The sequence below is a fragment of the Odontesthes bonariensis genome, chromosome 24 (assembly GCF_027942865.1).
Source record: "Odontesthes bonariensis isolate fOdoBon6 chromosome 24, fOdoBon6.hap1, whole genome shotgun sequence".
Classification (NCBI taxonomy): Eukaryota; Metazoa; Chordata; class Actinopteri; order Atheriniformes; family Atherinopsidae; genus Odontesthes; species Odontesthes bonariensis.
This window is the reverse complement of record NC_134529.1, coordinates 165881-187500: the sequence shown is the minus strand read 5'-3', so window position 1 is coordinate 187500 and position 21620 is coordinate 165881. Positions and strand designations below refer to the sequence as shown.

The 21620-nt window shown below is 44.1% G+C and overlaps 1 protein-coding gene across 8 annotated transcripts in view; it reads left to right on the top strand.

Annotated features, from left to right (window-relative positions):
* The first annotated feature begins 6942 nt into the window (after positions 1-6942).
* Positions 6943-21620, top strand: part of LOC142374679 (ankyrin repeat and SOCS box protein 2-like) — a 31527-nt gene continuing 16849 nt past the window's right edge. For 3 of the 8 annotated variants that reach the window (XR_012768774.1, XM_075458423.1, XM_075458427.1), the window contains exons 1-6: positions 8333-8637; positions 16275-16594; positions 17501-17611; positions 17827-17996; positions 18861-19016; positions 20270-20515. Coding sequence is in view for 7 of the 8 variants with exons in the window: in XM_075458423.1 (XP_075314538.1) it covers positions 8533-8637; positions 16275-16594; positions 17501-17611; positions 17827-17996; positions 18861-19016; positions 20270-20515 (1108 nt within the window). In the remaining variant the exon portion in view is untranslated. The other 5 variants (XM_075458426.1, XM_075458425.1, XM_075458429.1 and 2 more) reach the window with 5 other exon arrangements.

Sequence of the window (21620 nt, the reverse complement as noted above, 5' to 3'; positions counted from 1 at the left end):
CTTATCCTGCTTTATTCTGCTTTATTCTGCTTTATTCTGCTCTATTCTGCTTATTCTGCTTTATTCTGCTTTATTCTGCTTTATTCTGCTTTATCCTGCTTTTATCTGCTTTATTCTGCTTTTATTCTGCTTTATTCTGCTTTATCCTGCTTTATTCTGCTTTATTCTGCTTTATTCCTGCTTTATTCTGCTTTATTCTGCTTTATTCTGCTTTATTCTGCTTTTATTCTGCTCTATTCTGCTCTATTCTGCTTATTCTGCTTTATTCTGCTTTATTCTGCTTTATTCTGCTTTATTCTGCTTTATCCTGCTTTATCCTGCTTTATTCTGCTTTATTCTGCTTTATTCTGCTTTATCCTGCTCTATTCTGCTCTATTCTGCTTTATTCTGCTTATTCTGCTTTATTCTGCTTTATTCTGCTCTATTCTGCTTTATCCTGCTTTATTCTGCTCTATTCTGCTTTATTCTGCTTTATTCTGCTTATTCTGCTTTATTCTGCTTTATTCTGCTCTATTCTGCTTTATCCTGCTTTATCCTGCTTTATTCTGCTTTATTCTGCTTTATTCTGCTTATTCTGGCTTCTATTCTGCTTTATTCTGCTTATTCTGCTTTATTCTGCTTTATCCTGCTTTATTCTGCTTTTATTCTGCTTTATTCTGCTCTATTCTGCTTTATCCTGCTTTATCCTGCTTTATTCTGCTTTATTCTGCTTTATTCTGCTTATTCTGCTTTATTCTGCTTTATTCTGCTTTATTCTGCTTTATTCTGCTTTATTCTGCTTATTCCTGCTTTATTCTGCTTTATCCTGCTTTATTCTGCTTTATTCTGCTTTATTCTGCTCTATTCTGCTTATTCTGCTCTATTCTGCTTTATTCTGCTTTATTCTGCTCTATTCTGCTTTATTCTGCTCTATTCTGCTTTATTCTGCTCTATTCTGCTCTATTCTGCTCTATTCTGCTTTATTCTGCTCTATTCTGCTTTATTCTGCTTTATTCTGCTCTATTCTGCTTTATTCTGCTCTATTCTGCTTTATTCTGCTTTATTCTGCTCTATTCTGCTTTATTCTGCTCTATTCTGCTTTATTCTGCTTTATTCTGCTCTATTCTGCTTTATCCTGCTTTATTCTGCTTTATTCTGCTTTATTCTGCTCTATTCTGCTTTATTCTGCTCTATTCTGCTTTATTCTGCTCTATTCTGCTTATTCTGCTCTATTCTGCTCTATTCTGCTTTATCCTGCTTTTATTCTGCCTTTATTCTGCTCTATTCTGCTCTATTCTGCTTTATTCTGCTCTATTCTGCTTTATTCTGCTCTATTCTGCTTATTCTGCTCTATTCTGCTTCATCCTGCTTTATTCTGCTTTATTCTGCTTTATTCTGCTTATATCCTGCTTTTATTCTGCTCTATTCTGCTTATCTCTGCTTTATTCTCTGCTTATTCTGCTTTATTCTGCTTTATTCTGCTTTCTGCTCTATTCTGCTTATCCTGCTTTATTCTGCTCTATTCTGCTTTATCCTGCTTTATTCTGCTTTATTCTGCTTTATTCTGCTTATTCTGCTTTATTCTGCTTTATTCTGCTTTATTCTGCTCTATTCTGCTCTATTCTGCTTTATTCTGCTTTATTCTGCTTTATTCTGCTTTATTCTGCTTTATTCTGCTTATTCTGCTTTATTCTGCAGACCCGCGGTCTGACAGCACGGAAACCCAAACTTTCCTGAAACAGAAGTCCTGTTGAAATAGTTCCAAATGGTGAATTCAGTGTGTCAGCGGGACCCCGGCAGCCCCCCCGCCCCCAGAACTCCTGCTGGAACCCTGAGAACACGAGTTAAACCTGGAAACAAATCCTCCTCACCTCAGAGACAAACTCAGCTGAAACCTTTCCCGTCTCTGCGCATGCGCACCGAACCACCCCCGAGTGTGTCAGTGAAGCAGAAGGGTGGTCTCACAGGAGCGGGACCACATCTGTCAGACCACATCTGGCATAATCCAAACACCAAACCCTTTAACTAAAGCCAGAGAACATTTTAATGATGTAATCAGAATCAGAAAAGGTTTTATTGCCAAGTAATTTTTACATCACGAGGAATTTGGCCTGGTCTGTTTGGTGCCATAAGAACAAAAAACATGCTAATAATAGAATAAAGTAATAAATGTAAAAAAACAAAAAATATGTACGAAGTATTTGTAAGAAGAACGCACTCTGTAATGACAGCGAGACAAGGGGTCATGTCAGTGGGGGGGTACAGCGGGCCTTGTTGGTGAGGCCAACTGCAGAGGGGAAGAAGCTCAGAAGAACTGCCCACCTGTCTGTGACCTCACTTCCTGTCTGAACTCACCTGAGAAAGCTTTTTCCTTCTGAGGCCCGAAAATCAGATCCAACATCTGTAAATCATCTGGATTTTTTTTTTTAAAAGAAGGAACTTTGGACCAAAGTCTGCAGTAAGACAGGTGTGAACACTCACCTGCTAAATCCTACCTTTGAGAGGTCAAAGGTCGGATTACTGTCTGTTTATTGATGATTTACTGAAGTCTGGTTTACTGATGTGGGACCAGATGTGTGTATCGCATGTTCACGCACACACTCTCATTAGCCCAGTAGCATGCTCGCTAAGCAGCTGTTGTGTTTGTTATGATTGGATGTTATTCCAGTTTGACCGCTAGGTGGCAATACTTGTTCCAAGTCAACTTACTTAGCAGCTGTTGTGTTGTCCTGTGGTTTAAGGTCATCTGTATCCACAGAGGTATCATATGTATAAAATAAATAAATAGATAAATAAATACATTCATTAAGCTTCCCCTTGGAAAAGCAAATGTGTTTGGCCGGATGCCAGAGCTAGCCCCCGCAGAGGCCACAGAACCAGAGCTAGCCCCCACAGAGGCCACAGAACCAGAGCTAGCCCCCACAGAGGCCACAAAGCCAGAGCTAGCCCCCACAGAGCCAGAGCTATACCCCACAGAGGCCACAGAACCAGAGCTAGCCCCCACAGAGCCAGAGCTAGCCCCCACAGAGGCCACAGAACCAGAGCTAGCCCCCACAGCGGCCACAGAGCCAGAGCTAGCCCCCACAGAGGCCACAGAGCCAGAGCTAGCCCCCACAGAGGCCACAAAGCCAGAGCTAGCCCCCACAGTGACCACAGAACCAGAGCTAGCCCCCACAGCGGCCACAGAGCCAGAGCTAGCCCCCACAGAGGCCACAGAGCCAGAGCTAGCCCCCACAGAGGCCACAGAGCCAGAGCTAGCCCCCACAGAGGCCACAGAGCCAGAGCTAGCCCCCAGAGGCCACAGAGCCAGAGCTAGCCCCCAGAGGCCACAGAGCCAGAGCTAGCCCCCAGAGGCCACAGAGCCAGAGTTAGCCCCCACAGAGGCCACAGAGCCAGAGTTAGCCCCCAGAGGCCACAGAGCCAGAGTTAGCCCCCACAGAGGCCACAGAGCCAGAGCTAGCCCCCAGAGGCCACAGAGCCAGAGTTAGCCCCCACAGAGGCCACAGAGCCAGAGTTAGCCCCCACAGAGGCCACAGAGCCAGAGCTAGCCCCCAGAGGCCACAGAACCAGAGGTAGTCACAGTATATTGATGTTTTATTTCTCACAGTCTAGTTTTGTCATCCGGCCCAGCCGCGCCTTTTGTTAACTTATGTTTTTTGTGAATAAACTAAGTTTTGTTTCCTCCCTCTGGAGTCGGCATCCGTGTCCTGTCAAACCTACACTGACAATTTAGCTTTGTTAGCTCTGAGAGCCTGGAGGAACTGTTTATGCCTAAAATATTTCCTGACAGTAAAGTGATAGCAGGTATATACTGGAAACTACAGTTGATGGGCAGAACGGTGGTCTTAGACCAGTTGATAGAGTAGTCAGAAAGTGCTGAGAATTTATTTATGAGTGTGATCGTGTGAGTGAGAGATGTCTCTGAGTTCTGAGGGAAAAGTAATACATCATCAGCAAAAAGACTTGTTTTATGTTCAACATTTTTGGGATGGATGCCTTTAATGTTTCCATCTTGTCTGATAGCAGCTGCTAAAGGTTCGATGAAGATGGCAAAAAGTGAGGGTGAAAGTGAGCAGCCCTGTCTGGTACCTCTCTGCAGACTGAAGCTTGGAGAAGTTTGATCATTTGTCCTGACACGTGCATTTGGGGAGCTATATAGTATCCTTATCCAGTTAATGAAGTGCAACCCAAACCCGAATTTGTTTAATGCTGCAAATAAGAATTTCTAGTTAACTTTATCAAATGCTTTTTCTACATCTAGAGAGACAATTGTGGTTTCCCAGTTGTTGATGGTAGAATAATCTATGAGATCGATTAGCCTGCGTGTGTTAGTGGATGAGTGTCTACCCTTTATAAAACCTGTCTGGTCAGGATGTATTGTATATGTCACAAGACCTGGCACCGTGCACGCTCAGCATTACTCCAAGCCTCAGACCGCTAAAAGCGCCACACAAACCGTCATCGCACTCCTGCACCTTGCTATGCTCCTGGAAATGAGGTAAGGCTTTCTACCAAGGATCTCCCTTTAAAGATGCTCCTGGAGACGAGGTAAGGCTTTCTACCAAGGATCTCCCTTTAAAGATGCTCCTGGAGACGAGGTAAGGCTTTCTACCAAGGATCTCCCTTTAAAGATGCTCCTGGAGACGAGGTAAGGCTTTCTACCAAGGATCTCCCTTTAAAGATGCTCCTGGAGACGAGGTAAGGCTTTCTACCAAGGATCTCCCTTTAAAGATGCTCCTGGAGACGAGGTAAGGCTTTCTACCAAGGATCTCCCTTTAAAGATGCTCCTGGAGACGAGGTAAGGCTTTCTACCAAAGATCTCCCTTTAAAGAGACTCTAAGAAACTATCCCCATGACTTATTGGCCCTTTTGTGATTCTGAAGATTGTTAACCCCAATGCTGTGCGTCTAAAGCTGCCTTCGAACCCTTCGGGTCCATCCTGCCCAACGTGTCTGCTATCAAACCTGTTGCCTCCAGTCCTCTGGTCCCCCCCCCTGCCAGGATCGTAGATGACCTCCCGGCCTTCACTGTTCGGCGTCTCCTTGACTGTCGCCGCCGTGGCATTCAATACCTGGTCGACTGGGAGGGCTTTGGGCCCGAGGAGCGATGCTGGGTGCCCCGTCGGTCAATCCTGGATCCTGCTCTTGACTTCCATCGGGCTCACCCAGGGAAGCTCAGGCCTGGTAGGCCGCCCAGTGGCGTCCGTCGGGGGGGGGGGGGGGGTTACTGTCACAAGGCCAGCGTTGTGACAGTTTTTGCGCTTGTTTGTACTGTTTTGTCTTTGACTCTTCCTGTTTGTATGTTTGTTACCTTTTCCTTCCCCTTGCACTCTGGCACCTCTGAATTCAATTCAATTCAATTCATTTTTATTTATATAGCGCCAAATACAACAAATGTCATCTCAAGGCACTTAGATAGTAAGTCCAATTCAAGCCAATTGGAATTCAATTAATTAATAATAATCATAATTCATAAAATAATCCAATTCGTTCATATAGAGCCAATTCAAAAACAATTTCCTAGCTAAGAAAACCAACAGATTGCACTGAAAACTTTTTGTTTTTTCGGTCCAATCTCCCGGCCTGAGCGTGCCTGAGGCGACTGTGGAGAGAAACGACTCCCTTTTAACAGGAAGAAACCTCTGGCAGAACCAGACTCAGGAAGGGTGGCCATCCGCCTCGACCAGCTGGGGTTTGAGAAGACAGAAAGGGGGGGGGGCACTGTAACACCATTCAAAGGATATCTGTTGGAACAGGGAAACACGAGTTAATGACCACAATAATATCACATATACATAAAGAGAGTAAAGTGAGGAAAGGTGTGACAGATGAGGCCCCCCAGCAGTCTAGGCCTATAGCAGCTTAACTATGGGATGTTTCAGGATCACCTGAGCCATCCCTATTCAAGGTAAACACAAGAAACTTGTGCTAACGAAAATAAATAAATAAATAAAGGACCAGACTCAGTGAGTAATTCCCTATACTCCCTATATAGATCCATATATAGAACCATCTTTTACAGCCACAAGCTACCTCAGCCTCTCACCAACTGCACACCAGTCACAGCGGGGTGGGGATGCAAACCCTGGTTCGGGTAGGGGTAGAAATAAAAGAGGTAAGATAGGCAGGAATGGGATTCAAACCCTGGTTCGGAATCTGACTACCTGCCACTCCACACTTACCCTGCTGCTTCAATCAGGCCACCTGGTTCCCATCAGCTCATCACCCAGTCTGCCTTTAGTTCCTGTCCTACCTTCAGTCTCTGCCGGATCGTCATTCTGTCTCACGCTTTGTCAGAAGTGACTTCTAGCCGAGCACAGTCCAGTACTCTATCTGTTTCTAATATAAATCTGTTTTTTTTTCAGTTTCCGGATCTGCCTGTGTACCTGCCAGTCTGCCTGCCAGCTCGCCTGCCAGCTCGCCTGCCAGCTCGCCTGCCAGCCCGCCTGCCATCCAGCCATTCCCTCAAACTAACCTGCAGCTATTTCCCCCTGGACCCCCTCTCCAGCCCATACCCCCTTGGACCAGATTCCCACACCTTCCTTTATAAATAAACTTATATTTATAAATAAACTCTGGATAATCTCCTTAACTTGTAAAACCATTTTTGAAATGTAGGTTCCAAAACTAATTATCCAAGTGCCTTGAGATGACATTTGTTGTATTTGGCGCTGTATAAATAAAAATGAATTGAATTTAATTGAAAACAGTCCAAAATTATTAGTAGAACTCAGCTGGAAGACCTGAAAAACTGAATTTATGAGCTGAAGACTAAATCTGGTTCAGAGTCTGAGAGAACTGGATCGTTCTTTTTAAATTAAACTAACTTTTCTTTTCCCTCATGAGTGCAGGGCTTTGATTCTGAGATCCGGGTGAGATTTAAAGAGTTCAGAGTCTGACTCGGGGACAGATCCCACGGCTTGTTGTTGTTTCCTTGGTGAGTGGGTGGTGCCGGTCTCCGGTGTTCTGATTGGACGGTGTCCCAGGTGAGGTTCCTCGGGGCTCTGCGGTGTTTGTGTCCAAACTTTTGTGCTTTTATCGTGTCAGACTGAAAATGTTGTTGTGCTTTGTTTGGGAGGTTTCCTCTTCCAACTGCAAGTGTTATTTCTAAGTTTACTATTAGTTCATGTAACAACATATTTCCACTTTGTATAGAATTACATTATTATAGGGTTAAGGATTTCAGAAAAACCTCGAACGTTTCATTGTGAATCAAACTTTAAGCATTTGGACAGACTCCTGTGACATTGGGTTGAGTTTCAGGTTGTTCGGTGGAGGGTCCATCAGGATTTAAAAGGACAGAAGCAACAGGAGGCTAATTATAGTTTTATGGAGGGTTTTGCTGTCACGACTCCTTGATGATGTGTTTGTGATCTTTGTTGGTTTGAGTTTTAGCTGCATCAGAAATGTTTGGCTTGCTTCCGACTGAAAACTGAGGACTCAACAGTTTCCAGGTGTGTCCACAGCTCTTTGTGTGTCCCAGTGTTTTGGCCTCTGAACAGAAACACTGCTGACCTCCACAGAGTCTGGTGCTGATTTCATTCCAGCACTGTGAGCCAAAATATTCAGCCTTAAGTGACCAGCTCCTGTCTGTCTGTAGATTTAAAGGGAAACACTCATCAGGTAAGGTCTGCTAACACTGAGAAATCTGCTGTTCTGAAGTGAATGGTGCCTGAGTTAGAGCCAACATGGCCGTCTCTGAGCCAATATGGCCGTCTCTGAGCAGAGTCTGGATGACCACAGAGTTTACCTGTCTGATGAGGAGAGAAGTCAAACATCCTCAGATAGATAGACTCTGATCAGAGCTCAGCACTTCATCATGCACCCCCGGCCCCTCCAGATTTCAGACAAAGACTTCCAGATCCCTCTGTGGCCCCCAGCAGATCCATCAGATAACCACAGACATTTAAAAGTGTTAAATACGGACACGTGGAACAGTCTGAAATGTAAACATTGCATGTGTTTGTGGTTTGACGGGCTGTTGAGTCCCTGTGATTCAGCTGTTTTCCTGCAGCTTTGGGTGACTCCAACTGAAACATTAGAGTCAGTAAACAGGTCAGCTGGCCAAAAAGCTCACACTGCAGGGCCTTAAAATAAACCTTAAAGAACCTCCTCCCCCACTGGGGCACCAATTCCAGGCTGGGGCAGATAAACTGAGCCACAGACAAAGGAAACACTTGAATAATCTCTGGATTTCAGAGGCAGAGGTGAGCAGCTTCATCTGCAGCAGCTGTGAGGTCTTCGCTTTAAAGTTGGACCGTCGTTTGTCTCTGACTGATTTTGGAGCTTTTAGAATCATTTATGCCATTTGTGTTGGTGACTGAAGGCTGACGCACAAAGAATTGGTATGCTGTGGAGTTCATGAAGGCACTACTTTCAGATACAGCTCTGTCTTTTTCCTGATGGTGTGGATGTTTACTTCCTGTTCTTTGCTGTTTGTTGATGAGGATGTCTGTGTTCGAAACCACCTACTTCTCCTTCTACTCATACTAACTTTAACTTTTTTTAAGTTCCCGGATGCATACTAGATTCTCCTAAATGTTGGGTATGCATCATGAGGTTACTACTCATACTCAAACTACCCAAGATGCAACGTAACGCGACGTCGCCGATCGTCATTTCCTGTCAAAACGGCAGTTTCAAGCTAGCTACAACGAGGGTAGGTTCACTTCCTGTTTTCAAAACAAAAGCACCAATTGTATGGTAATGGCTTTCCCTATGATAAAAGGCAACGGGTATTTTATTTTGTGAAAATAACAGGAAGTGCGTTAGCTCACTGCGGCTAGCTTTAGTAGCGCCGAATTCGTGGGAACAAAATTGTAAACAGCCGGTATTTTGTCAGGTTTTCAACACGTTGGGGATCTAAACGACTACTTTCGCACCTGAAAATGTTTCAAATGTTGCTAAAGTTTACAGAGTTTAGAGCTTAAGAGAAATCAGCTTCAGGCCGGCTGATTTCAGCTCGGGCAGGAGCGAAATGCATTGTGGGTAAACGCTCTGCATACTGTCTGATCGATGAGTTTGTAGTATGTAGTATGCAGTATGCAGTATACAGTATGCAGTATGTAGCATGTAGTATGTAGCATGTAGTATGTAGTATGTAGTATGCAGTATGTAGCATGTAGTATGTAGCATGTAGTATGTAGTATGCAGTATGTAGCATGTAGTATGTACCATGTAGTATGTAGTATTTAGTATGTAGTATGTAGTATGTAGTATGTAGCATGTAGTATGTAGCATGTAGTATGTAGTATGTAGTATGTAGCATGTAGTATGTAGCAATTAGTATGTAGTATGCAGTATGTAGTATGTAGTATGTAGCATGTAGTATGTAGTATGTAGTATGCAGTATGTAGTATGTAGTATTTAGCATGTAGTATAAGCCCAAATCAAACATGCCACGGCGGGCAAAATGAATAACCAGATGGCCTACCTTAAAACGCTGTCTTGATCACAGGATTCTTGCAATTATTCCACTTTAATCCACACGGTTTAACGCACCCAACACTGCTAGCAAGCAATGTAGAACTAGGGTCCTATGTGCTAACTGTATGGCCTTAGTAATGGACACAAACAAACGAGAAGACCTACGCAGGAAATCTAAAACGTGGTTTTGTTTTATACTGTTTGTAATGTATGTTTTCGTTTGTTACCTTTGGAAAATTATGTTTTTTTTTTTGTTTTTTTTTGTTTTTTTTTTAGTGCTTCAACCGCAACCCGCCCGAATTTAATTAAAATCCGATTTTTCAGCGTGTCATCCGCCCGATCCGCGGTTCATCCGCGGGCTCCGCGGATTCAACCGCCAACCGCGCATCTCTAGCATGTAGTATGTAGCATGTAGTATGTAGTATTTAGTATGAAGTATGTATCATGTAGTATGCAGTATGTAGTATGTAGTATGCAGCATGTAGTATGTAGCATGTAGTATGTAGTATGTAGTATTTAGTATGAAGTATGTATCATGTAGTATGCAGTATGTAGTATGTAGCATGTAGTATGTAGCATGTAGTATGTAGTATGCAGTATGCAGTATGTAGCATGTAGTATGTAGCATGTAGTATGCAGTATTTAGTATGAAGTATGTATCATGTAGTATGCAGTATGTAGTATGTAGTATGTAGCATGTAGTATGTAGCATGTAGTATGTAGTATGTACTATGTAGTGTGTAGTATGTAGCAATTAGTATGTAGTATGTAGCATGTAGTATGTAGCATGTAGTATGTAGCATGTAGTGTGTAGTAAGTAGTATGCAGTATGTAGTATGTAGTATGTAGCATGTAGTATGTAGCATGTAGTATGTAGCATGTAGTATGTAGCATGTAGTGTGTAGTATGTAGCAATTAGTATGTAGTATGCAGTATGTAGCATGTAGCATGCAGCATGTAGCATGCAGCATGTAGCATGTAGCATGTAGCATGTAGTATGTAGTATGTAGTTGGCGGTTTCGAACACAGCCGTTCAATTCAATTCAATTCATTTTTAATTATATAGCGCCAAATACAACAAATGTCATCTCAAGGCACTTAGATAGTAAGTCCAATTCAAGCAAATTGGAATTCAATTAATTAATAATAATCATAATTCATAAAATAATCCAATTCGTTCATATAGAGCCAATTCAAAAACAATTTCCTAGCTAAGAAAACCAACAGATTGCACTGAAACCTTTTTGTTTTTCGGTCCAATCTCCCGTCCTGAGCGTGCCTGAGGCGACTGTGGAGAGAAACGACTCCCTTTGAACAGGAAGAAACCTCTGGCAGAACCAGACTCAGGAAGGGTGGCCATCCGCCTCCATCAGCTGGGGTTTGAGAAGACAGAAAGGGGGGGGGCACTGTAACACCATTCAAAGGATATCTGTTGGAACAGGGAAACACGAGTTAATGACCATAATAATATCACATATACATAAAGAGAGTAAAGTGAGGAAAGGTGGGACAGATGAGGCCCCCCAGCAGTCTAGGCCTATAGCAGCTTAACTATGGGATGTTTCAGGATTACCTGAGCCATCCCTAACTATAAGCTTTATCAAAAAGGAAAGTTTTAAGCCTGATCTTAAAAGTGGAAAGGGTGTCTGCTTCCCGGACATTTACTGGCAGCTTATTCCACAGAGAGGGGCCTGATAACTGAAGGCTCTGCCTCCCATTCTACTTTTAGAAACTCTGGGAACCTCAAGTAAACCTGCAGTTTGGGAACGAAGTGCTCTGTTAGGAAAATATCTTACAATGAGATCTTTAAGATATGATGGAGCTCGGTCATTAAGAGCTTTATATGTAAGGAGAAGAATCTTAAATTCTATTCTGAATTTAACAGGGAGCCAATGAAGAGAAGCTAAAACTGGAGAAATATGATCTCTCCTGTTAGTTCTCATCAGAACTCTGGCTGCAGCATTTTGGATCAACTGAAGGCTTTTCAGAGAATATGTGGGACAGCCCAATAATAAAGAATTACAGTAGTCCAATCTTGAAGTAACAAATGCATGAATTAGTTTTTCTGCATCACTCTGAGACAGGATGTTCCTGATTTTAACAATATTACGAAGGTGAAAGAAGGCAGTCCTAGAAACCTGTTTTATATGCGAGTCAAATGATAAGTTCTGGTCAAAAATAACTCCAAGGTTCCTCACTGTAGAACTAGAAGCCAAGGAAATAGCATCTAGAGTAACTATATAGCTAGACAATTTCTCCCTGAAACGCTCAGGTCCAAAGATAACGACTTCAGTTTATCTGAATTTAGAAGCAGACAGTTCTGAGTCATCCAGGTCTTTATGTCTTTAAGACATGCTTGTAGTCTGACCAACCTATTGGGTTCATCTGGTTTCATAGATAAGTACAGCTGAGTATCATCAGCATAGCAATGGAAATTTATGCCATGCTGTCTAATAATGTTACCTAATGGAAGCATGTATAAAGTAAAAAGAATCGGTCCAAGCACAGAACCCTGGGGAACTCCATGACTTACTCTGGTGTGTGAGGAAGATTCTTCATTTACAAGAACAAACTGAAATCTATCAGATAAATATGACTTAAACCAGCCTAATGCAGTTCCTTTAATCCCAATAACATGTTCAAGTCTGTGTAATAAGATACTGTGATCGACCGTATCAAATGCAGCACTGAGATCCAACAGGACAAGCACAGACACAAGTCCGCTATCAGAGGCTAAGAGGAGATCATTGGTAACTTTCAGCAGTGCAGTTTCTGTGCTATGATGCACTCTGAATCCTGACTGAAACTCTTCAAACAGATTATTTCTGTGTAAGTGATCACAAAGCTGAGCTGCAACTATTTTTTCAAGAACTTTAGACATAAAAGGGAGATTGGATATAGGTCTATAATGAGCCAACACTTCTGAATCAAGAGTAGGTTTTTTAAGTAAAGGTTTAATTACAGCAACCTTAAAAGTCTGAGGTACATATCCTGTCAACAAAGACAGATTGATCAAATCCAATATGGAAGTGTCAATTAATGGGAAAACCTCCTTGAACAGTCTGGTTGGGATTGGGTCTAAAACACAAGTTGATGGTTTAGAAGAGACTATTGCTGTTGTTAGTTCAGAGAGATCAACTGGGCAGAAGCCGTCTAAATACAAATCAGGTTCTAAAGATACTTCTAAAGCTGCTGTACTTGATGATACATCACTGATAATAGTGGGAAGGACTCCATCAATCTTCTCTCTGATAGAAACAATTTTATTGATAAAGAAGCTCATGAAATCATCACTGCTGAGAGTTAAAGGAATAACTGGCTCAGCAGAGCTCGGACTCTTAGTCAGACTGGCTACAGTGCTGAAGAGAAACCTGGGATTGTTCTTATTCTCTTCTATCAATGATGAATAATAAGCAGTTCTAGCTTTACGAAGGGCTTTCTTATATGTTATTAAACTATCTTTCCAGACTAACTGAGACTCTTCTAAATTAGAGGAACGCCACTGTCTCTCCAGCTTTCTTGCAGTCTGCTTTAAAGCACGCAGCTGTGAATTATACCAAGGAGCCAGCCTCTTCTGACTGATTACCTTCCTTTTCAGAGGGGCAACATTGTCCAGTGCTGTACGCATTGAAACTATAGTGCTGTCAACAAGAGAGTCAAGTGCTGCTGGAGTAAAGTTTATGTAGTTGTCCTCTGTCATATCTGCACATGGCAGTGAAGAAAAGGATGATGGAATTAATTCTTTAAATCTGGTTACAGCATCCTCTGATAGACACCTTCTATACGTAAATTTCTTCTCAGAAACTGTATAGTCAAGTAATGTAAACTCAAAGGTTATCAGAAAATGGTCAGATAAGACAGAGTTATGAGGGAACACTGTTAACTGTTCACTCTCAATGCCATAAGTCAGCACAAGATCAAGGGTGTGATTAAGGCAGTGAGTCGGTCCGTGAACACTCTGAGAAAATCCAATAGAGTCTAATATAGAATTAAAGTTCATATTCAGGCAGTCATTTTCAACATCTACATGAATATTAAAGTCACCCACTACAATGACTTTATCTGTACTCAGCACTAACTGGGATAAAAACTCTGAGAATTCAGACAGAAACTCAGAATAAGGGCCAGGTGGACGATACACAACAACAAACACAAGAGGTTTCTGGGATTTCCACTTTGCGTGGGAAAAACTGAGAATCAGATATTCAAAAGAGCTCAAACTAATCTTGGGTCTGGGACTGATGAGTAACCCTGATCTGAAAATAGCTGCCACTCCTCCTCCTCTGCCTGTGGTTCCAGGAACGTGAACATTTAAACAGTCAGAGGGAGTTGCTTCATTAATGCTAACATGATGCTAACATGATGCTAACATGATCCTCCTGCTGCAGCCAGGTTTCTGTAAGACAAAATATATCAATATGATGATCACACATCAACTCATTCACTAACAGAGACTTGGAAAGGAGAGATCTGATATTCAGCAAACCACATTTAATAGTTTGATGTTTTTGTTCAGTTAAAGTTTTTGTTTTAATAATTTCTTTTTGCACAAGAGGATTTGCTCCTTTTGTGTTAATTGATTGGGTGGGTAGCAGCAGGTGGGAAGCTGCAGAGAAGTGTGTAAGACTACAAATCTGCATCCTGCTCTGAGCCCTGGGTTGTCATGTTTTAGGGTGGCAAATAAATTCATCCATATTTCTAGAAATGAGAGCTGCTCCTTCCAAAGTGGGATGGATGCCGTCTCTCCTCATCAGACCAGGTTTTCTCCAGAAAGATTGCCAATTATCTATGTAGCCCACGTTGTTTGCTGGACACCATCTAGACAGCCAGCGATCGTAGGACGACATGCGGCTAAACATGTCATCACTGGTCAGATTTGGCAGGGGTCCAGAGAAAACTACGGAGTCCGACATTGTTTTGGCAAAATTACACACCGATGCAACATTAATTTTAGTGACCTCCGATTGGCGTAACCGGGTGTCATTAAAGTGATACTCCGGAATAGATTCACCCTGGGGTCATTTGAACCGTGATATCCAGCCAAGTAGCCCACCCGCAGTTTTTTCGATATTGGCTGAATATCAGCTGAGTTACTGAGTTATCCCGAATAGCTTCGTACAAGCGCTAACGGACCCTGGCAGTATCTCCAAAATTACCACACTAAAATCACATGCCATGACACCAAACTCCTACAGTAGTACAAATATGGTCTGTACTCACAAAACGATGCATTTGGAAGTTTGTACATAGTCCAGGAGTTTATTATTATCAACACAAGCCTGATAGCTTCTCTGCTGCTAAAGCTGCGTCGACGTCACTTCCTTGATCTGGGAGCTTCAAAGTAAGATGAGGGTTGATCTACTACTGTAGACAACAAAGTAAATGCTATATTCTACATGTTTTTTTTTATGAATTTTTATGTTGTAGAGTTGTGAAATTATTTTATCAATGGAGAAATTGAGCAGCCTTGCTTTGTTGTCTACAGTAGTAGATCAACCCTCATCTTACTTTGAAGCTCCCTGAAGTGACGTTGACGCAGCTTTAGCTGCAGAGAAGCTATCAGGCTTGTGTTGATAATAATAAACTCCTGGACTATGTACAAACTTCCAAATGCATCGTTTTGTGAGTACAGACCATATTTGTACTACTGTAGGAGTTTGGTGTCATGGCATGTGATTTTAGTGTGGTAATTTTGGAGATACTGCCAGGATCCATTAACCCTTGTACTAAGCTATTCGGGATAACTCAGTAACTCAGCTGATGTTCAGCCAATATCGAAAAAACTGCGGGTGGGCTACTTGGCTGGATGTCACGGTTCAAATGACCCCAGGTTGAATCTACTCCGGAGTATCGCTTTAACGCCGACGTGAATAACTATTTTACCGTATTTACGTTTATCCTTAGCCAGCAGTTTTAAATAGGATTCTATGTCGCCCGCTCTGGCCCCTGGAATGCATTTGACTATGGCCGCTGGTGTCTCTAATGCCACGTTTCTGACTATAGAGCTGCCAGTTACCAGGGTTTTGTCCTCAGCGGGTGTGTCGCTGAGTGGGGAAAATCTGTTTGAAGCGTGGACAGGTCGATGGTGAACAACGGGCTTGACTTTAGAGCTATGCCTCTTCCTGACAGTCACCCAGCCACGTTGTAATCCTGGCTGCTCAGGTTCTGCTAGGGGGAGGCTAATTGAGCTAGCTACGCTAGGTGGCGCCACACTGGCAAAAGGGACCTGGCTCGCTATCGGTTGATTTTCAACAGTGCAGAGCCGAGCTTCCAATTCAGATAACCTCGCCTCCAAAGCTACAAAAAGACTACATTTGTTACATGTACCATTGTCGCTAAAGGAGGCAGAGGAGTAACTAAACGTCTGACACACGGAGCAGGTGAAAGCAGGAGAAGGAGGAAGAGAACCGGTAGCCATGCTACGCTAGAGAACCAGACACACCGCTAAAAAGTGAGAATAAAGATTAAAGATCTGTAGGAGTGTGTTAGAACAGAACGGTAAGCTATAGAGTTTAACTATGCAAAATTGTGTAAGTTATAGATAGAAATAAAGTGATTATCAGTACTCCAAGCGGAGCAAGAAATTCCACAGTGCACGAGCAAGGTAACAGGAAGTGATGCAACACGTCTTACCGCAAAGCGTCACAGCGTCAGCAAAGCGTCACCGTTCCTCCGTTGTCTTCGTCTTCCAGAAAAAGACAAATGTCACACCTGAAAGTGTAGTGGATCATGTAGTAAAATGAAATAAATCACTACATTTATAACAGCTATTCACAGAATGACATTACAACTCAAATTATTTTGTTATCTTGGAGAGAATTGTGACGTAGGCTCATGAAGTGTCTGAGTTTTGCTTCTGGTTTGTTTCAGACTGTTGAGCCTCTCTGCTCGGTCATGGCGGCAGCCAGCATCTCCCGCTCAGCAGCTCCTGATGCAGCCTTGGAGGATTATTCTATCTACAGCAATCTGAGCGATGACCAGCTGCTGCAACTAGCCATTGAGCGCAGTCTAACCGAGACACACTGCAGTCTAACCGAAACAACCCCACAGCCTTCTGAGAGTCCCAGCAGACCAAACTCTTTAGCTCAAACCACCCACCCACCTGGCTGCAGCTCCCATAATCCACCGGATGCCCAGACCGCTGCACACTACAGCTCTCCAAACCCACCGGAGGCAAAGCCTCCTGATCTGTACGTAACCTCAGTTTTTATTTTCATAATTCCTGAAACCGAGCGGCTTTCCTTCATAACAAAACTGTGTCGAGGTTCAGACCTTTCAGACACGAGGTTCAGGGTGTCAGAAGTAATTGGACGTGCTATTTCTTGTTTGTTTACTTAAGAAGCTGGTTTTATTGTGAGCTCAGAAGCTGAGCTGAAGACCTACTGAAGATGAACCCACAACAATCAGATCTGATGAAGCACTAACACAATTCTGCTGGACTCCATGTGCACATGTCCACTTTCTTTGACACCAAACCCTGGACTGTATGTCCTACTGATCTGTAAGTCTGTTTGAATTCTAACATGGAAATTATATCTGATGGAAAAAGGGACTCCTACGATAAAAACATCAACAAAAGATTTTCAAACATTGAAATGAAAAATACAAAGACCAAAAGTCACTTCGACACAGCTCTTTCTCAGCCATTGAGTTCCTATTGTGAAACCTTACAACCTGGAATTCAATGCTTTGTTCCTTTTGAAATAGTCAAAGCTGAAAATGTGTTTGTCTCTATAAGTTTGCACATTTTAACTCCATTTTTGACCGTTTCTTAGTTTGAAACTGCTCTGGCTGCTGTTTCTGCTGTTTGGTGTTTCAGCTCTAACAGTCATAACAGACGCTGTGAAACTTTCTGTTTCTGTGCTCTGATTGGCTGAACAGACGCTGTGAAACTTCCTGTTTCTGTGCTCTGATTGGCTGCTCCACCTGTCTCTGTGCTCCAATTAGTTGGCTTGATGTGACAGACTTTTGCAGAATTGCATTAAAGTCCATTAGATCCTGTCTCACTCTGGCATCTCGCAGAGCTCCTGCTGAGCTCTGATTGGCTGCTGAACCGGTCTGTCTGCTCTCATTGGCTGTGTTCTTGGTGCCGACAGGAAGACATTTGATGGGACGGTCAGCCGGTTCATGACGGGTTCTGGGAAGAGGATGGTGGCGTACCGTAGAGCTGATGGCAGTCTGGTCCACATCGCCACAGAACCTGAAGAGTGAGTTCTGTTGGTGGAACCACCTGACTCACCTGTGCAGGTGTACAGAGATGATTTCAGGGGTTCTGTTGGGACAGGTGTACAGCTTTGTCTATGATTCAGGTGTGCAGTTTTACAGGTGAGACAGGAGAACCACCTGAGGCAGGTGAAGCAGCTGAGACAGGTAAACCAGGTGAGACAGGTGTACAGGTGCCTGACAAGTTCTGTCCCCACAGGGAGGAGGAACCTCTGTTCAAAGCCATCCGTGAAGGTGATGTAGGGCGAGTGAAAGAGCTGGTGATGCGTCCAGGAACAAACCTGATGCTGCCCAGTAAACCGGGCTGGCTGGCGGTCCACCAGGCCGCCTGGTTTGGCGAGGACACCTGTCTGCGAATGCTCCTGTCAGGTGAGTTCACACATTCAGACATAAGCCCCTTTCACACTGAGGAATAACCCGCGTTTAATCCGTGAATTTAGTGTGTCCGCTGTTCCTTTCACACTGCCGGTCCGGGCTAGCGTGTCAACTCGACTCGCCTTTCGACCCGCGTCGGACCCTAGTCTTTTTGCCGAGCCGAGTTTGGTGTGAAAGCAATTGACGCGGGTCGGACGTGGGCGTGGCGTGAGGAGTTTAAAAGAGGTTTTAAAGGAGGTCCGCGAGCTCCTCAGCCTCCGAGCAGAGGACGTTATTTACCGCCACATGTCGGGGACGGTGAAGGATGGACCTCTGCTGGAAGGGCTGGCGAGAAAGATGGGAGAGCGCGGTTTCCCACGCAGCAAGACGCAGGTGACCAACAAACTGAAAGCCATGAGAAAGAAGTTCCATGCTGTTAATGACCACAACGGCAGAAGTGGCAGAGGGCGATTGGACTGGCCATATTTCGACATGTGCCACACCAACTGCATATACACTTGCGTGACCGAACAAACAGCCAGCAACAAAAACGAGTCCTCAAGGTGTCCCGCCATCGTTGGTTTGAAACATTTGATGCAGACAGGTGTATTTAACCCTACCTCCGACACATGGGTTGTGCCTACGTCATTGTACACGCCCAGCATTTTATGTGTTTCGGGTGACGCTCTGCCACTAGGCAACGCCCCCGAAACTCGGCTTCAGGCGGCACAGATCACCTAATACGCCAAGCTTTCACATTGCTCGACACGGGATGAAGTGGTAATTTGGACCCGCGAAGGTAGCGGATCTCAGTGTGAAAACAGCTAGCGACACCAGGATGTTATAAAGATGATGCTATGTGTCCGTTTGTGTGAGCAGCTCAGCCTGGGATGATCAACAAGAGGACGGTATGTGGCGAGACGCCGCTGCTTGTTGCCACCGGCACAGACCATCTGGGATGTGTTCAGGTGCTGCTAGAAAATGGAGCTAAGCCAGACATCACAAACTATGATAAAGAGACTCCACTCTACAGAGGTAATTAGACGGTGATACGGGGAGCGAATAGGGATGGGAATTGATAAGATTTTTACGATTACAATTCCATTTTCGATTCTGCTTAACGATTCGGTTCTTTGTCGGTTCCCTTATCGATTCTCATTTGGAGAAAAAGGACAACAAACCGGTCGATTAGCATCAACTTTGTTTAGTTTAGAAGTAACACGAGTCATGACCTCACAAACCCAACAACGGTGAGGTCCACATTGGTCTATCCTGGCCTGGGTAATTGAACTCTTCCTGCTCTGGTGAAAGGAGAAGCTGGAGGTAGAGGTGAACTGGGGGTAGCACCACCAGCCTCTGGCTCTGAGCCAGTCAGGCTCTGTCTCTCATGATTTCATCTAAATGTAATGCCTGAGAAGGCATTCATTTAACCTTAACCGTTACTAACAGCAGCTTTTACAATCAGGCAGCTGGTGCTAACATGATAGGCAGTGTTTGTTAGTTAGTTACCTGCAGTGTTAGCCGAGGACATGCTAATGTTGCTAACGTTGCTGGGTTCAGATTCACCAACGTTAGTCCGGAGCGGATCGAAAACGCGACATTCATTCATAGTTATTGCATGTTGGTAGTATTTCCTCCCTTTGGTGAAATATTCACTTAACAAGTTGCCCTGTTGTCGTCTCTTTTAGGGATGTGTAACCAAACTTTCGAGCGTTTGTACCGCTTGGGCGCCATGTTTACTGTTGGCTGCTGGCTGCGCTGGACTCGCCACGCAACGCTGCGTGGTGACGTCATTTGCGCCCACTGGAATCGATAAGGGAATCGTTTGCAAAATCGGCAAACGATTCCAAGGACTTGAAACACTGGGAACCGGTTCTCAACAAAAAATGGTTTTCGATTCCCATCCCTAGGAATGTATCCCTGCTTCAGATCTCCTGAGAGTTAAACTGTGTCCAGGAATCCGTTTAGAAGATCACACTTTTTCTTCTCATCCAAGAGATTTATTTCATTCTTTAGATTAGCTCTTGGTAAACTACAGGCGAGCTTTATGGCTCTTAATTCTTCCTGGTTAGTTTTTATAATACCACTTGATTAATGGACCAGTAACTGAACAGTTGGAAGGGTTGGACTGTTCATTAGGTGCTTTGTGTGCAAAAGAATTACATTTTACCAGCATGAATTACTGTGATACATTGAAGCAAAGCTACAGAATCCTAACGTGACCTCTCTAATGAAGAGATTCCTGCAGTTTTCTGGGCAGTTAGTTTTTGGCTTTTGTTATCCTGCAGCCAGCGAAAGGAGCAACGCTGCCATCGTGGCGGAGCTGCTGAATCACGGAGCAGAGGTGAATACCCGCTGCAGTCAGGGATGGACGGCTCTGCAGGAAGCTGTGCTCCGAAACAACGTGGAGATATGTGAGATGCTGCTGAAGGCTGGAGCCAAACACAACCTCTGCAATATGTACGGCATCAGCCCGCTGTTCACAGCCGCTCAGAGCGGGCAACTCGCCACCCTGCGCCTCCTCATTAAACATGGTACCTGAAGAACTTCCTGAACTCTTTAATGCTACTGCTAATACAATCAAATCCAATTCATTACATTCCAAATAAGTCCAATTCATACAGAGCTAATTTTAAAAAGGTTTCCAAGCTAAGGTAACCAACAGATTACACTTAAACTTCTCTTTGTCACGTTCATGGGGTTTTCCCCATGTTTTTAGTTTTATGTTTTATCATGTGTTAGTCATGTCTTAGTTTTTAAGTCCATGTTTAGTTAAGTTTTGCCATGTTTTAGTTTTGCCATTGCTTTTTCCTCAGAGCTAGCAGCCATAGCGTCCACAGAGCTAGCAGCCATAGCGTCCACAGAGCAAGCGCCCATAGCGTCCAGAGAACCAGAGCTAGCGCCAGAGCCTAGAGAGCCCATAGAACCACCGCACTGATCCTCCCTCACCTCTCCAATATCACAGTCCACAGACCCACAGTCCAGAGAGTCCCAGCCCACATAGCTAGCAGCCATAGAGTCCACAGAGCTAGCAGCCATTGAGTCAACAGAGCTAGGAGCCATAGAGTCCACAGAGCTAGCAGCCCATAGTGTCAACAGAGCTAGCAGCCATAGAGTCCACAGAGCTAGCAGTCATAGAGTCAACAGAGCTAGCAGCCATAGAGCCCACAGAGCTAGCAGCCCATAGAGTCAACAGAGCTAGCAGCCATAGAGTCCACAGAGCTAGCAGCCTATAGTGCCCACAGAGCTAGCAGCCATAGAGTCCACAGAGCTAGCAGTCATAGAGTCAACAGAGCTAGCAGCCACAGAGTCCACAGAGCTAGCAGCCCATAGTGCCCACAGAGCTAGCAGCCATAGAGTCCACAGACCTAGCAGTCATAGAGTCAACAGAGCTAGCAGCCATAGAGTCCACAGAGCTAGCAGCCCATAGTGTCAACAGAGCTAGCAGCCATAGAGTCCACAGAGCTAGCAGTCATAGAGTCAACAGAGCTAGCAGCCATAGAGCCCACAGAGCTAGCAGCCCATAGAGTCAACAGAGCTAGCAGCCATAGAGCACACAGAGCTAGCAGCCCATAGAGTCAACAGAGCTAGCAGCCATAGAGCCCACAGAGCTAGCGCCCATAGTGTCCACAGAGCTAG